The sequence below is a fragment of the Cyclopterus lumpus genome, chromosome 18, assembly GCF_009769545.1.
Source record: "Cyclopterus lumpus isolate fCycLum1 chromosome 18, fCycLum1.pri, whole genome shotgun sequence".
NCBI lineage: Eukaryota > Metazoa > Chordata > Actinopteri > Perciformes > Cyclopteridae > Cyclopterus > Cyclopterus lumpus.
Genome location: NC_046983.1, coordinates 11,784,318 through 11,800,900, shown reverse-complemented (window position 1 = coordinate 11,800,900; position 16,583 = coordinate 11,784,318). Strand labels below are relative to the sequence as shown.

Sequence of the window (16,583 nt, the reverse complement as noted above, 5' to 3'; positions counted from 1 at the left end):
CGGAGAAGTTCTGAGGAGTATTTATACCTTCCGCAACTCAGCTGACCCGAGGGGTTTGACCAATCAGAGCGCGCATTTCGACGTGAAAAAACGCAGCCCTTCCCCGATTGGCTGCGAAAGGCCCCTTGAAATAAATAAATGGCCAATACTTGGGGAGAATGTTTGTGTTGCTACGTGGACGAGGAAGCCTGCTATATAAAGTTCGTTAGAGGTGAAGTTTTGTGTTTGCTTTGAAATCCGGATTTTCTGTGATTAATCCGCCTCGACCCTGCTTTTTATTTTCAAACAGGTCTTCATCCACCTGTTGGGAAGGATTTACAACACTGACACGGTGACAGTGACCGGAACTAGAGCAAGAATGACAAACAGTTTGTATTTCATACTGAAATACAATGGTCAAATGGGTTTTTATGAAAAGTCTTAGTGCCAGTATTAGTATTCAGACACAATTGACATCACATTCCGTAGGTACTTTATTTCAGCCACAATTAACCTACATATTTTGGGATTTTGTGGAATGATGGCCAAAGACATATTTGAATCTTATGTCAATCACATAGGAGTCGTCTTGGTTTTTAGTAAAGTTTAGAAGTGCAGTAACAATATAGATGTATAAACAGGAGTTCATATTTTAGAACACAAGATTAATAAAAAAAAGTCCCTCTGCAAAGACAAAACTATATATATATATAAATCCCATGAGGCTTTGACATTATGCTATTGTTGTCAAATCCTGAGGAAATGGTAATGTTTCCTTTTAATCTTTGTTAAAAAGATGATTTCTTTATAGTATTGTAGTAGATACTCATTAGGTTTTATCATAGACAAAACAACAATCAACAGCATTTTTAGCATTATGGAATTTTCAGTAACACATTCAAATACGTATTCTGGTGTAGAAATAAGAGACCGAAGCATAAACATGGAGTCTGACCTCAAGTTTAGGAACCCCCACACTCCAATCCAAGAGGGCAGCAAGCTGAAGCATTATTAGTGGTTGCTGTGCGAAAAACTACCCCAAAAAATAGAAGCCCAGAGAATGAAATCCATACTCGCTGCCTTTCACATCAACCAGACATGTATATGCAAAGTAAGCGAAACATTTTTCCCAAATGGATGTCTAAAGCAAATGAAGACAGACATTAGTGGCCTATTGTACATATGGATGGAGGAAGCAGCTGGCAGGTAAACACTGAGCACAGTTGTTCAGCTCATCAGTAGGTTATCCCCCATCATACACCAGTAACTGGATCTGCCCCCCCCCCCCCCCCCCCCCCCCCCCCCCCCCCCCCCCCCCCCCCCCCCCCCCCCCCCCAGAGGCTCTGCTGGCTGAAGGGTAATGGAATCCAGTGTGGACGAGGGAGCGAGAGAGAGAGTGCTTTCCTCCAGTCACATGGGGAGAACTAGATATGCCTCAGAAAAAAAAGTCACATGCTTTAGCTAGTGTTACTGCCTTTGTGGATGCAGGCATCTATGTGTAAAGGGCTAGATACGCAAGGTTTGTTTAATCTATGTGCAAAAGGCTTTGACATTAGTTTGACACCTTTCTTATTGGAGCGTGAATCTGAGCAGTTTTAATGCGAATGTATTTTTTTGTTATCTTAACAGTTTAATTGGGACAAAGGCTGAAATATGAAACATTAAAACGTTTAGTGAGGGATACTGAGAAATGTTGCTATTAAACGGTGTTGAAACACATGTTAATATTAAAATACTGATATCAATAAAACAATATTGGCTACTTGATCATCCATCCGCTGCAAGGATGACTTCTGAATCAGGTGTTGAGACCAAAGTTCAAAAATGCACAGCGCCAGCTCTCATTAACACGCGGTTTTAACGATATTTTGACCTACATTTCGTATTGATAAGGTCCCTACAGTTCTGAGAAAGCTATCATATGGAGCCAATAGCCCACATGTTGCACTGTATCATAAAAACATAACAAGCAGAAACGTGTTAACTGCTGGTTATCTAAGATCTATTCAGGTCAGTGAAATGTCAGATTCAATATTTTTTATATCCTGTAGAATCTTGAGAGTGATCTTCAGTTTAAGAAGAGGAAAAAATACTACAGACTCAATGTCTGAAACCTGTCTCTAAATTGAACTCTTACTTGCAGTTGTTCCCATAACCTGCAACAATGTGGGTTAACTGAATGAAAATATAGTCCTGCGCCGATTACAGCAATGTCTGCAGCAGATGCACATCAATTATACGCAAAGCAGTACATTCAGGGCTGTTAAATGATCACTTTTAGCTGTGAGAGCAACTTTACTCCCAATGTTAAGAAGCGTAAGACTGCAGCAGATTCATGCAACGGGAAAATCATTTGGGAGCCGATGATATCTTGAGAATACGTATACATAAGTGTGCAGAAGGAGACAGATATAGTTCAGATAGAACGCCGCTCAGTATAGACTGAGGCCCCAGATTTCTGACTGAAAGAGAGTCCCGATGACCTCTGAACTCTGCACCTAAAAGCTCAGGAGACCTATACGGTGCTAACAGCAACTGTCAGCTCTCTGGAAGATCAATCCATTTGTTGTTTTCCAATGGTTAAAATGTTTCCCATTCTGCTTCTATTTTAACTTTTTGTCTATTAAAAACTTTTGTTTTTTCTTACACAGGGTAAAAGACCAGGCCAGGTAATGTGAAGCCCCTCTGCCTTTGACCTTCACACTCTCGTATTGGAAAGTCGAGTCAACCAAAACCCGCTGGTGAATTTCCTCCACGTGCCAACTCCTGTTTCCCTTATCGAGGCAAAAGATAAAACGTGTTGTATTTCAGGTTACTAATCCATCCACGAACCTTCTGTTATCCCCCATCAAGACGCCCGGTATGCCAGGCTGACAGTGGAACGTGCTCCTCGCTGCGCCCGCCTTCCCTCCCCCATGAAGTTTAACAACAGGAGCCTTTTTGCTGAGTTGCACTTCTGTACCGCAGGAGTTAGAAAGCAGGTTGCGTGTGCACGAGTGCTCTCTGTGCATAGCAGAGCCTTGCACACAGTAAAGAAGTAGGTCCCACGCAAGTAAAAGTAGTCGAGAACATGTAATATGATTTTGTTTTTGTTTTCGTTAGAGCCGGTGCACAGAATATTCACTTACGCGCACATTTATTCATAATGGAAGTTCATATGTGGAAAGGAGCATCTCCTGTTACTTGATTGGGCATCGATGTCCTCGTCGCCATCAACAAACGCTCTACTCGTGTTAACAATTGGCCTTAACAGTTCATTTGAGAAAAACAAGTTGACAACTGTAACCATTAAAACAGCTGTTTTAATGGTTACAGTTGGAATAATTTGACTGAGACATTCCTCAGTCTACATGTCACCATGGTAGCTGAGAAAGCTGCAGTTTTGGCACAGATGAGCAGCATGAGGCAATAGAAGGCCACCTGAAGCCAAAGGACATTTTCTCTGCTTTTCACAACCAGGAATATGCATCAGCAACACTGACATGTACATTTTAAGCCTTCATTTGGTCCTATTGTTTTTCCACTTGCGAACTAAAGATAAACCTGAGGATAATCCAGAAAAACACTCTTCTCTTTCTTATCTGTAATGTTTGCTGTGCTGCAAGTATTACAGATAAAGAGATTTAAATATGTGGAAACTAGTTCTCCATATCGTCGAGCGTATCGTTTGAAATCAATAAGGCCTCACAAAGGCAATATTCAGCAATGATGGCGATCGATTGAAATGATTTCAAACATTGACTATTCACTGTCAGACACTTTAAGATTGAAAGGGAAAAGGAAGATGTTATCTGGCCTAAAGAGGGAGACTGCACACATCAGTTGTGGATAGAAACCGAAGGAGAATGGGCTGGCACGGCATCCTCGTCACAGCTGGCATTATCGTTGTGTGTGGTGGGCCTTCTGCCCATCAGCTCGCTGTCTCTTTGGGGGAAATGTGCCCACAGTCCGAGCCGTTGCCCAGTCTCATCTTACAAAGGCCACAGATAGAGCCGGCGCTTATAACCCCGGTGTGAATCCAATAAAAAAAATGGAGGTCATGACTACAAAAAGTCGTTTGAATTTATAGGCTGCAAGGACTAATTTAATTAGTTCCATGAAAATCTCAATGTAAAGAGCGTGGTTATGAGCGTATCTGTGCTGCACTGCATGAACGCTGTGTTAAGAAGATCAAGCAGAGTGTAATTTTTACACCTATATCTCACTTCTGTGTCAACAGCCTCATGAAATCTCTCTGCAATAAACACCAGCTCACAAACTGGGGGCAGAACCACAGATGCTCTTCCTTTGTTTTGTGTTGACCGTTTGCTCCCTCTAGTGGCAAATCCCTGAACTGACACTGTTGCTGGTTGACTACAGTACGTTAAACCTCGTTTAGAGCAGACCAGCATGTCAGACTTGTCTCAGTCTAATCCGGCAGAGTCACTGAATTCAACGAGTTCCTGTAAGAAAAGCTACTAATGATTTGAGAAATATGTGGCTGGAAATGACTTTTTGATGATTTTGTCAAACTCAAACGACTGTATCAAGTCATTTTAACATACGTGATTTTAAACCACACTAATGAACATATAACTCAAAGTAAGCTGCACAACCCATATGTTTCCGAGTGATTTATTGAGGATGATAAATTGAGGTTGAGAGCAACAAAATTCAGGCATAAAGCGGTTACAGTGTCTTTTGAATACAACCCCCCTGCATCTGCTTCACTTATTTATTGTGCTTGAAGGGGGGGGGGGGGGGGGGGGGAATCTTAAAACCACCATTACTGCAAATCCTTCGCTTGCACACAACATTGATGGTGAATGTACAGCACTGACTTGCAAGGAGAAGGTGGTTGGCTTAAAACACGTTTGCAGTAGAGAAGCATGGTGGAGCATTGAACAACTTATTAAGAAATACTTCAGTCATGAAAAAAAAAATGTGCACACCTCAAAAGAGCCGGTTCCAATGCCTTCCTTTGGGGGAAATGAAATGACATACGAAAAGAAAAACTAAAAACATCACAATCTGCAAGACAGTTCAAGGCACATACACGATGAAACAACACAACCAAAAGACAATATACAACTATGAAACGGACAGTGATTCATTACATCAAACGTGATGGATCTGAGGTCAGTGCACTGTACAGAAGACGTGTTTTGTGGACAGATATAAGTAGTATTTAGGTGTGTCTTTGTCAACAGAATACTGAATTAAAGGGTGCAGATTAACTTAATTGTTTCAATTCCACAGGTAATGATTAATCTACTTAAAGTGTTTAGCCCATACTTTGTGGTTGAAACTATGAGTTCACTTACTCTGAGATTTATTATCACAGAACTGCTTTCAACACACAGAATCCTGCATACATTTCTGCTTTACAAAACGTTTCACAACAATTTAAACATCGTAACGGTTCCTCGAGACCATCGGGGACTCATCCACCGGCCGATCTCGATGTTGCTGCCCTTCTTTTTTCTTTTTTTGGTATTATCTCGCAGCAGCTGAAACATACATAACAACAAAGGCAAGTGATGAAATCACACAAGAATAAAACCACATCTGTGTGATAAAAAAAAAAAAAAAAAGGAGACCTTAATCCAACCCGAAAAACGCAAACAAATAAAGCTCTGATATGTGTTTTGAGAACACAAGTCAACACAAGACGCCAGTACAGGACATTAGGTCACCGGGGTTAGGAAGTGATGCCGACTCTTTCCCTCTTGCTCTCTGATCCAACAGTTCGTCTGGAGCCAGTCAGACATTGTTCGGAAATAAATCCTTAAAGTAGTGATTCTCAAGGGCACTCTGCCAAAAGTATTTGGGTTGAAAAGTTTCCAAGAAGGATAAAAATAATTTCAATAGCATTTAAGATTTTAAATGGGGGCAAGCAGTCTGCTTAATTGGTTTTGTGATGAAGATATTTAGAAGATTCTTCTCAAAGATACCTTCTGTAACAGATCCCATTAAACTGCTGCATTAAAGATCTAATGTGTAGGATTTGGCAGAATCTCACGGTGAGGTTGCAACCAACTGAATCTTCTCCTAGGACTACGGTGGCCCCATCTAGAGCCAGCGCTTGGTTTGTCCGTTCTGGGCTACTGTAGAAACATGGCCGCCGGCTCCGCGAGGAGGACTCTCTCCGTATGTAGGTATAAAAAGCTCTTTCTAAGTTAGTGAACACTCCCTGTGTGTGTGCCGAGTGTGGCATGTATGAGTCAGATAAGAATTCATAAAGCTACAATCCAAAGACGTAAAAACATAAACAAGTTCTTCCTCAGATAAATTCCTAAAGCATGAGTCCGTTTCCCTCTGCAGCTCGCGGCCAAGTCCTGTAGGGCGGATTGTATGAGGGAAGGAAGGTCGGACATTCAGTGCCCATAATACTTACTTTTTTCTTGGGTGGGGGGGAAGGCGCATCGAGCTTGTATACAAGCCACATATGACACATGCGGCCCCGTGGATGGGCAAATGCCCCCCCCCCTCGCCTGTCAGCATCTGGGCCACACTGACATTTACTGACCTCACAATAGCTGCTGTCCAAAATAATCTGTGTTTATGTTAGGAAGTCACTATCTTTCTAGCCCGGCTGCTTGATCGAGGGTGGGGTGAGGGGTGGAAAGAGGGGGGGGGGGCGCAAAATCACAGGAAACACCTTCTGTTGCCCAGCAAAGCCCCAAAAGCCCGTACAGTACAATGAGATATTAAAAGCCTGTAACTTCCCTGGAATCCCATGCGAGTCTGAGTCTGGAGAGAATGGACACACAGAAAGGACTTGGAAGCAACGCTCGGGAAGTAGACAGAAGGCAGCTCACCGTTTTCTTCTCCCGCCGACGACTTCACGCCGAGGAGCATGACACCGTCTTTGGTGCTTTCGGGTCTGCTCTGGAAAGATGCGCTGCAGAGAGAGAGCGAGAGAGACAGAGAGAGAGAGACAAAAGGGATGGTTAAGTGGTGTGCACGCTTTTCAAACACGGTCCACCACGACAAAAGTTCAAACTCACTTCTCCGTTCCGGTGTCAATGGTTTCTGTTGAAGAGAGCACAAGAGGCGACTCACTCAATGTCAACAATACAACATCTTTTTTGCCATTTCAAAATCAAACTTCCGAGCCGGCACGCGCACACGTGAGGACATTGTGCGGCCCGGCTTTCGCACGTACCCGAGTGATCGTGGATCTTCTTGCATTTGAATCTGAGGACGATGACAGCGGCAGCTCCCACCAGGAGGACGGGCAACAGAATCCACCACAGCCTTTTGTCTGAGGGGGGAGGTTTGACAGACGAGCATCTTTACATTACATGTCAATAAACTTCAATAAAGTTAAACTACAAAGTGCTATCAGTGAGAATCATTTAAGTGCTACCAAAGTGCTACTACGGCGCTACCTTCCCTATTCAAGGTATAGTCGAAAAAAGATATGTTTTTAGTTTGCGACGGAAGGTGTAGAGACTTTCTGCTGTCCTGATGTCAATGGGGAGCTCATTCCACCAATGAGGAGCCAGCACAGCAAAGAGTGTTTAGCTCGTAGTGACGGAACTACGAGCCGATTGGCAGAAGCCGAGCGAAGTGAACGGGCTGGGGTGTACGGTTTGACCATGTCCTGGATGTAGACCGGACCCGATCTGTTCGCAGCACGGTACGCAAGTACCAATGTTTTGAAGCGGATGCGGGCGGCCACCGGTAACCAGTGAAGGTCGCGGAGGAGCGGAGTAGTGTGGGTAAATTTCGGGAGGTTGAAGACCAGTCGAGCAGCTGCATTCTGGATGAGCTGTAGAGGTTGAATGACATTAGCAGGTAGACCTGCCATCTCCATGAATCTAGTCTGACTTGCCTCTGGAAGATTAATGTCCAACCAAATGATGGCAGACGGGTGATGTAGCAGCGACAGCACCTCAAAGTTAACCTTCAATGACCTTAAAGCTTCCACACCGTCGTGCCCGAACCATCCTTCCGTGACATGTTGTCAACAGTTTGCTTTGTGAGCCCAAACGGTCAGCCCCATGGTCCCCAATTGGGGGCCCATTTACACATGTAAAACCTTACAATAAACATGAGCAAATATATTAATGTTATAGATCAAATTAAACAAGAGAACTTGGGCTACAATAATCAGTAAGCCATTTCCACACAACTCAAACACCAACTGAAAGAATTATGAAAATATCATAATCATCATTTTGTCAGGAGTCAGACCACTCAGCACGTTTCCGGAACTAGCAACCCGTAGCTCGGTGCTATCAGAAAAATCCGGATAGCAAGAGGACTCCACACATATTCTAAATATCTTTTCAAAATCATTCTGCACCAAAGCATCACTGAGATATGAGCCAAAGAACACAGCAACATGAATCGCTTTAGCGCTTAGTCACAAATGTTGCTTTTCTTTGGCTTTTTTTTTTGAAAAAATATTTTGTTCTTCTTCTAATCAACAAAGACTGCTATATTTGGATGTACTGAACACCATAAGTAATATAAAAGTGAAATATATGAGAAAATTAAAATTGCCCAAATGCCCATTTCGCCTAATTTATCTGTACAAAAACCTCTCTAACTTTGTTCTGCTTTACTTTTTCAAAGTCACACTTTGTAGAGAGACTGTTCACATAGTGTGTTATGTTCTCTGCTGTTCTCTGCTGTTTCTGTGCATCCTTCCAAGAGATAATCATCCTGAAAGTGCTTTTCTTTCTAGGCGAAATTCAACTTTTGCTGTCTTTCATCTTTATTGACTCTTAACCTGTAACATATATACTAATATTTACACATCTGAACAGAAGCCCACATGTGTTGCCTTTATTATAACACCAACAATATTCAAATAGTCTTTGTGGTTGCAGAGAGACACCCTTTTTAGTTTGGGTATGATATTTCGAGCAGAAACCTAGAAAATAGCTTGTGGCTTAAAAGGTTAAAAGTGTTTGTGGGGCATGACTCATAAGTTAAGCAGAGTACAGTTGTGTACATTACCTGATTTGGGGGGTACTTTTTCATCAATGCCAGACGGAGAACCTTTCAAAACAAAGTGTTTTATGATTAAAAATGGTTTATGAATGGGCCTGATTTCATTTATTCATGACTTCATGTGTGGAATACCCAAATGCATTATGGTACAGTATGACATACCTGCACCTGTCTCCTTTTTATCCGGATGTTGTGGCGTCCCTGCATGTCTAGTGGTTTGTCGTGCTGCTGCGATATTGAAGTTAAGGAATTACTTGCTAGAGTAAAGCCATGAAATCATCTACAATGATTGTACATCTGCTTGACTATCAATCAACTATCCACACAGAAAGATACATTCATTCTTTAAATGTACATTTTCATGGAAGTGTTAACCTGTTATATTTGTAATATTATATTGGCATTAAGTATAAAAGAAGAAGAAAGAGAAGTGCTTGTTTTATATAGGGCAATGCATGTACACAATAATATACAGTACCTGGGGCAGGAGTAGTTGGACCTGCAAAAAAATAAAGATCATTTGAGTCAAACTTGGAATACTTTTCACATTTCATTTCTCAATCACTCGACATGTTTTTGAGACGGTCGAGTTATTACCTTTGGGACATACGTCATCACAATTCTAATTGGTTTAAATGTGGCTTTGAATACAGTTGGCATGCTGGATGTAAACGAGTACATCCAGCATGGACACGCCTTGCTCAAACTCCAGAATGTAATCATTTGGATGATTATGAGAAAACCACACCTTCACCAAATCTCTTCTCACCTCGAGTCCCAGCTGTCTCGACCACAGGGTGGTTTCCAGATCTTGGTTGCAAGCTGACATTTATCAAAGCTAAGATGAAAAGAAAAAGAAAAAAAAAGTCATGTAAATACAACAAATCTCTTCTTTAAAATGTTGGACATTACTATATGTATTATTCTATCTCTATCTTATTCTATCTCTTATTCTATTTCTTTGCAGCTGTTTTGCATCTTTTTGTAGTCGTTATTCATTGTATGTTTCTTTGTGGTCATTTTGGTTGGTGGTATGCTTCTGATTGACATGTTGTAGGTGGAGGCTGTACATCACCCCCAAACCCATGAATTCAAAGAAAGTCTCACTTTTACGGTCTGTCTGGGTCACACGGTGAGCTGCAGAGGTCCCCGTGTCTGCAGATGCTGCGGTCGGTGAAGCCCCCTTAGGCGCTAGGGTTGACGCCCCAGTTTCTCCTAGAAATAAAAGGGACATTAAAGAATCTTTTTCAGGAACATGGCCAAACAGGTCTACAAGGTGTATCGTATCTATCCATCTTCAGTCTCACTGTTCTCAGGAGTTTTGCTGGTGGCAACTCGAGGAGCAGTGGGAGATGCAGGTTGTGGTTTTGGGGGTGTTGCCTTTGTGGTTGCTATTGGGGCTGCGGTTGGTGCTGCATTTGGGGCTGCAGTTGGTGCTGCATTTGGGGCTGCAGTTGGTGCTGCATTTGGAGCTGCGGTTGGTGCTGCATTTGGGGCCGCTGCGGTTGGTGCTGCATTTGGGGCCGCATTTGGGGCCGCTGCGGTTGGTGCTGCATTTGGGGCCGCATTTGGGGCCGCTGCGGTTGGTGCTGCATTTGGGGCCGCTGCGGTTGGTGCTGCATTTGGGTCTGCGGTTGGTGCTGCATTTGGGGCTGCTGCGGTTGGTTCTGCATTTGGGGCTGCGGTTGGGGCTTTTGCTGGAGATATGCAAAAACAAGAGAAATTGACAAATAAATGGTTCTTATAATATACATATATATAAAAATCTTATCCACCAGAGAGCAAATAAATGTATTTCCCAAATGTAACTATTGCATTAATGCTATACTTACTTGTGGCTATCTTTTTGTCTGGGGGTGCTGCTGTCTCAGCCTCTGATGAAACTGTAAAGCAGAAACACAAACATTTGAGCGTTTTCTTTCTTTATTTTCTGTGCGAGAGGTGAAATCCCGAGCCAGAAGTTATTGTCCAGTAATCAGTAAACCACCATGCTGGCTCTTCTGCTTCATATCACCTGAGGCCCGAGCGCAGTATTATAAACTAATGTGCTCTAATTCAGAATGCCTCCAGTACAAAAACACCAGACACAGTTTTGTCCGTGCAAAACAATTTTTCCCAGACAGATTCTCTATTTTAGGTTCACAGTTGCATATTTACATGGTTCCTTTTTGGCACGGCTTTAAGAGCCCGGCGTGCGAGACAAAGGCCTGCCCCCTGCTCCAAGTGTCAGACTAGGGATGAGGAGTCAAGATAGTGGTGGAGGTCGCGGCGGCGTGTTGAGGTGGATTTCCTCTGCTTGAAGCGCTTCAGCAGTGTGAAGCTGCATCCTGTCACAGACTCACTATTGTTGTCCCCTGACCTAAGCAACCAAGCATCCTGTCTTCATTGCTTTCAGTTCGCATCCCATTCAACATCTTTTCTCACCGGACCCGTCCCTGAAGCACCGACGGCATGCAGCTCTGTGTGGTTTCCCGAGTCCCATCATGAAGAACAGCTCTTCTTGCCAGAGCTGTTTCCTCAGACTTTCGTGGGCAAGTCTAAAGCCCCTAGATCTTCCAGTCATTTCAGTTTTTTCACTCCAAGTGAATTTAAAGTTGTTTAAGTCATCCAAATCAAGGATGGGTTCACGTAGTCAGGTGTTAAGTAAACAAAGCCTACCTTTTTTAATCTGGAGTTCTAAGTCATCGCAAAGAAATTCAAACCAAGTCCTAAATACGTCACGTCTCCGGTATTTTGGTGCGTATCCTGAGTGAAGTCCCATAAGTCATTCGAGACAAGTCTTCAAGTCAAGCCTCAAGTATTTCGGGGCAAGTCACATGGCAAGTCCTAGTAAATGTGATAGTGAAGCCTCAAGTCATGTCTACTGTCCTTTGGGCAAAGTCAACAAGTACTATTTCAAGTCAGTGTTGAAAGGTCAGAAACCGTTGTTCATTTCCTCTTCATCGCTTTTCTTTATGTGCTGTGCAACAAAAGAACGGCTCCCGAAATCTGGCGTGTGAGCAGCAGCCAGGCCGAGGGTGTTTCCTCCAGATGCTCACTGCTACACGCTGGAAGTCGATTGGGTGCCAGTTGGGACATTTTGGTCTCATGTGTTGTGTCTGTGAGAGAAGGGGGCAGTTTGGTTCCCACTGGCTATCTGCTGTGAGATCACCTATCTGCACCACGCGGAAAGCAGATACAAGTCCTTTTACAAGGGAAAACCAACAAATCGAGAGCCACCCTTTTTCTTTTCTTCCCCTTTCCCTTGGACCAAGAGACACACATTTGGAAGGTTTTTTCATTCCTAAAGGTTTTGATTTGTGCTTTGTCTCTTATGCTCATATAGAAAATATATTCAACCTTCACTTTGACTAAATATACCAAATAACACACTACTTTTTTCTCTTTCTTGTTAGTACAAAGGACAACCAAAAGGCACGCACACACACACACAAACACACACACACACAGAGCTTATCTCTGCCTCAATTAACGGAAATACACCCCTTTGAGTGGACGTCTCTGAGTTACAGTTCAAAGTGTGAGTGCCTTTTGAACAACACTGTGATCTTTATCTTTGCACGTACCAAAATCAGGATAGAACATGAGTGAAACGTCATCCTTCGGAACAACTACCGCCGCACGACACAACAAAATACGCGTTCTTAATTTCTCACAATGGGGGCCGATCAACTTGATGGGAAACCCAAACTGTGGAAATGTTTTGGCACACATTTAAAAGTGTTTCACACATCAGTAAAGACGGCTATTTTATTCATCATCCCCCACACTGACAATGCACAGAAACAAGGGAAATAACTCAGACAGACGGCCCTCCAAACTGATTCTGAGAGATCTAACAACATGTATCGCAAGCAACAACAAAAAAAAGAAGCAGTTTGATTGGTTGTCCCCCTACCCGGTGTGAAGACATGGACAGATGCTAGCAGGAAGAGGACGAGAACACTGACGGTCTTCATGGTGATTCTGCGGCCGTAAACCCCTCCGACTTCTTCCTCGATCACCAACTCAGTGGCCAGTGGGAAAGGTGCTCGGGCGCTGCGCTGCTGATGCTTATTTTGGCACTTCCTTTGGATAAAGAAAGGGGAGGAAATAGACTGGCTTCCCTTCCTGACGTAAAACAAGTGGGTGGCCGTGGAGACCAGCACAAGGCAGTGAGCGAGCGCAGACCTACGTCCATTTAACCATTTAATGTGTTTTGAATGTTCAAAAACTTCCATCGCTTGTTCCCTTTTCTTTTTTTTCTTTCTTTCCCTGACACCACTTGACCAGTTGGGAGGAGACTGGTACTTACTGGTGCAACAACTATTTCATTCGTGATCCCTCATGTTAAGGGTGTCAACCAAGCGGGAAATAAACAACGTGGTATCCAGGGAACTGTGTGCGAGTAATTATATGAAAAACAACATACTGTGGGACCACTTGTACACACACTGTCCAACATTTCACATACAGACCCAAACCCATAAAACGTTGTTTTTGATAAATGAACAAAAACGATGGTTTTCTTCTACTGAACATGAGCCGTACTCAACAATTCTTACGTTACCACTCATTTCCCTTTTGACTACTTCTACGTCTTGTTGGTTTTCAGATTGTTCGTCCAGCTCCTGTGTTTGGGCCCTCACGAAAAAAACAGGAAGCCAGAGTTTACTTCCTTTCATTTGAGCATTGTGTTTGATTTCAGCTAAAGAGACCAAGGAGACACTTTGGTATGTGTACGCTGCTCGGCTAAACTGTATGTTAGTTTATGTTGCGTGTATTTTACATATTTAGACAACTGCGTCAGGAAGGTTGGATTTTACCGTCAGCTTGATCTTTAAGTACACATGGTGTGCCTGGCGATTTTGGAGGTTTCATTTCTAACACACCATTTCTACGAGGAAGAGCTGCCCTGAAGTAATAAAAACCAATCAAATCAAAAGTCTTGCAACATATGAATATGCCACATTCTATCTCTGTGTGGAGGAGGAGGCCTGCAGATCTCCATCTCCTGCGTTAAAAAAAAAAAAATAAAAAAATCTTGGCTTCGTCTTCGGAGTTTTAATCAAAGAAGTCACCAAAGGTTGAGGAAGAGGAAAAATGGTTTTCATTGCAGCTCGGGAAACAAACGGGTGATGTGAGTTTGTGTTTTCCCGTTTTCTTTGTTGGGAAACCACAAACCGTCACGCACGGCTTCATTCACTTGTGGTGTAAAAAACGCCCGTAGGACTATGTGTCTTATGTATTTGATTTTTATTGGACACGGTTGCATATTCATTGGCGGAGAACGGACAGCCGGAGTCACGCGTACACACACACACACACACACACACACACACACACACACACACACACACACAGAAGAAGCAGGTTGGTTTCAAGTTGAAATTCATGCACATTTTTATTGAACAGTTATATAAAATACTTTTCATAGTTGCAAGTGCATGCCTCATCTGCCAACTGTTTTGAAGTTAAATTACAAAAGCAAGGCTTCATGTCGTGTAGTGAATTACTTGGGCACTTAAGCAGTTCTTAAAAAAGATCAAAGTTGTTGTTTTTTTGTTTCATCTTAAAGTATTGAGCAGTATCAAACCTGTAACTGATATACAAAGCAGAGTTCCAAATAATAATAATAATAATAATAGTAATAATAATAATAATCAAATTACACTTTCTGTGGCACATTTACAAAACAGAACAAAACTGATTTACCTGTTATATAACACAAACAGCTAATCATGCATTTTTGAGTTACACATGTAACCACACACCTCACAAGAATTGTCAAACATGCTGAATTGGACTGTGTGCACTTACAAGCGCAGGTTAAAAATATGATTTCTCATCCATCTTAGATAATTAAATGCTTCAATTACAAAAGAAGTTGAAGGCATAGAGCATCATGGTGTTAATTGAAAGTATGCAGGTATACGTTTCCAGTATGTGTTCACGAAAGCGCAGTATATTTCAAAACAGGCCTCCACAGCCAAGGTATTCAGATTTTCTATTTCCTTTGTTTGATTTTTATAAAACATGCATAGGCAGACACTTTAAGTTTATTGTATTCTTTTTTTTTACACAATATAGGTTCTCTATTTGTACTTTGTTCGCAATATTTAAAAAGAGAAAAATGAACACTCAATTCCAGCAAGCCACAATAAAATTTACCCCCCAACCCCTTCCAAAAATGACAAAAAAATAAACATATTTGCAAATAATAGATAGATAAATGTAAATTCCAGTTATGAAACTCAAGAAAATAGGTATTCATTACAGAGTTGTTTAGCCATTATACAGAAAAAAATCAGGTCAGAGCACACACCAAAAGAACCTGAGGTAAGCATAATATGTACAACCATAAAACGTTCCATTATTTGGCATTTCGACAACATTGCAACATTCTTTTTAAGACTGCCTAATTAATTTCAGAGCTATTTTATAAGAGTAGCAAAAAAAAGTTATCAATAAATAGTCCTTATTTAGTTTGTACACCCATATATGTTAAAAACATTATCTCATGTTCTGTCCTTTTTAGTGCTGTATTTTTGTAAACGTACAATAGTTAGTAAGAAGTTACACGACTTTCCATTTCGGTGTAAATGAGCAAGGGTCTTTCAAGAAATAAAATAAAATAAAATCACCTTTAAGATCTCTTTATCCCCTCCCCCCCTCCCCCCTCCCCTCTCTGACATGGTGAAGAATCAAGCACAACAGAGGCCCGGCCGTTCAGACATGTGATTCGGCAATAACTTAGCAGATTTGACTATGAACTAATATTCTGAAGGCATATCCAAGGACTAGAAAGTGAGATGCCCCCCCCCCCCCCCAGTTTGAGTCATATATGCCTCCCCTCCTTCTCACACCTTCACACTTTGCCCCCTTTCCTGCGGCGGCGGGCCGTGATGACGGCCAAGATGGCGCCTGCCGCTGGCCTTCACTGGATGTTGTCTCCGCTGCTGGTGCTCCCTTTGGCGTCCGTGCCGTTGGCCTCCGAGGACAGCGCCTTGTTGAGGGAGTTGAGGCTGGCGTCGGAGGGCGAGGCGTCCCGCGAGGCGTCCCGCCGCGGCGGCATCCTCTCGTTGATGCGATCCAGACCCTTCGCCTCCGCGAAGCTGGTGATCTTGTGCTGGGGCGAGAAGCCTTTGATGGCTGTTGGGACGCAAGAAAAAGGGAAATAGGGGCGAGATCAGGAGCGATTTGAGAGGGGACGGGTTCAATGGTCAGGAGAATGGGGTCTCACTCGCTCACACTCACTCACACACACGTGTTGGTCTTGGAATTGTTGTAACAAAGAACTCTGAGGAGCTCGTTGGCTAATAACCGCAAGTCACCCGTGAAGAATGAGTAACTGAAGGGCCTGTTAACACTAACGATACCTGCATCATGTTGATCCACAATCCCATTTAAAAGGAATATAGAGACTGTCATTCTGGAAAATATGCTTATTTGCTTTCTTTCTATCTGCATACATATTTAAAAACGGGAACACGGCTTACCTGGCTCTGTCTGAAGGTAACGCATGCTGCCTTTTTAGCACCTCTAAAGCTCTCATGTTATATTAAGGTTTTTTTAATACCTAAGAAGGACTAAGCGTAAAAACAAAAAAATGTGACTTGTGGTAAAATACATAAGGCAGAATGCAGTCAAAAGTAATTATACCACTTTGCTGGTAGTTA

The 16,583-nt window shown here is 42.5% G+C and overlaps 2 protein-coding genes across 2 annotated transcripts in view; both read right to left on the bottom strand.

The window, feature by feature from the left end:
- Positions 1 to 4,707: 4,707 nt before the first annotated feature.
- On the bottom strand, positions 4,708 to 13,084 carry LOC117747402 (translation initiation factor IF-2-like). The gene is made up of 12 exons (XM_034556570.1): positions 12,824 to 13,084; positions 10,758 to 10,808; positions 10,233 to 10,622; positions 10,033 to 10,140; positions 9,695 to 9,763; positions 9,404 to 9,424; positions 9,088 to 9,153; positions 8,932 to 8,973; positions 7,127 to 7,225; positions 6,969 to 6,993; positions 6,780 to 6,862; positions 4,708 to 5,468 (listed from the first exon to the last, which is right to left on the bottom strand). Exons 1-12 carry the CDS (start codon positions 12,882 to 12,884, stop codon positions 5,455 to 5,457), a joined length of 1,029 nt encoding a protein of 342 aa, XP_034412461.1. The 5' UTR covers positions 12,885 to 13,084; the 3' UTR covers positions 4,708 to 5,454.
- A 1,945-nt stretch (positions 13,085 to 15,029) lies between these two features.
- The window catches only part of LOC117747723 (serine/threonine-protein phosphatase 2B catalytic subunit alpha isoform), a 60,995-nt gene continuing 59,441 nt past the window's right edge, over positions 15,030 to 16,583 (bottom strand). The window contains exon 13 of the mRNA XM_034557148.1: positions 15,030 to 16,056. Coding sequence (XP_034413039.1) covers positions 15,842 to 16,056 — 215 coding nt within the window. The 3' untranslated portion in view covers positions 15,030 to 15,841. The remainder of the gene's footprint in view (positions 16,057 to 16,583) is intronic.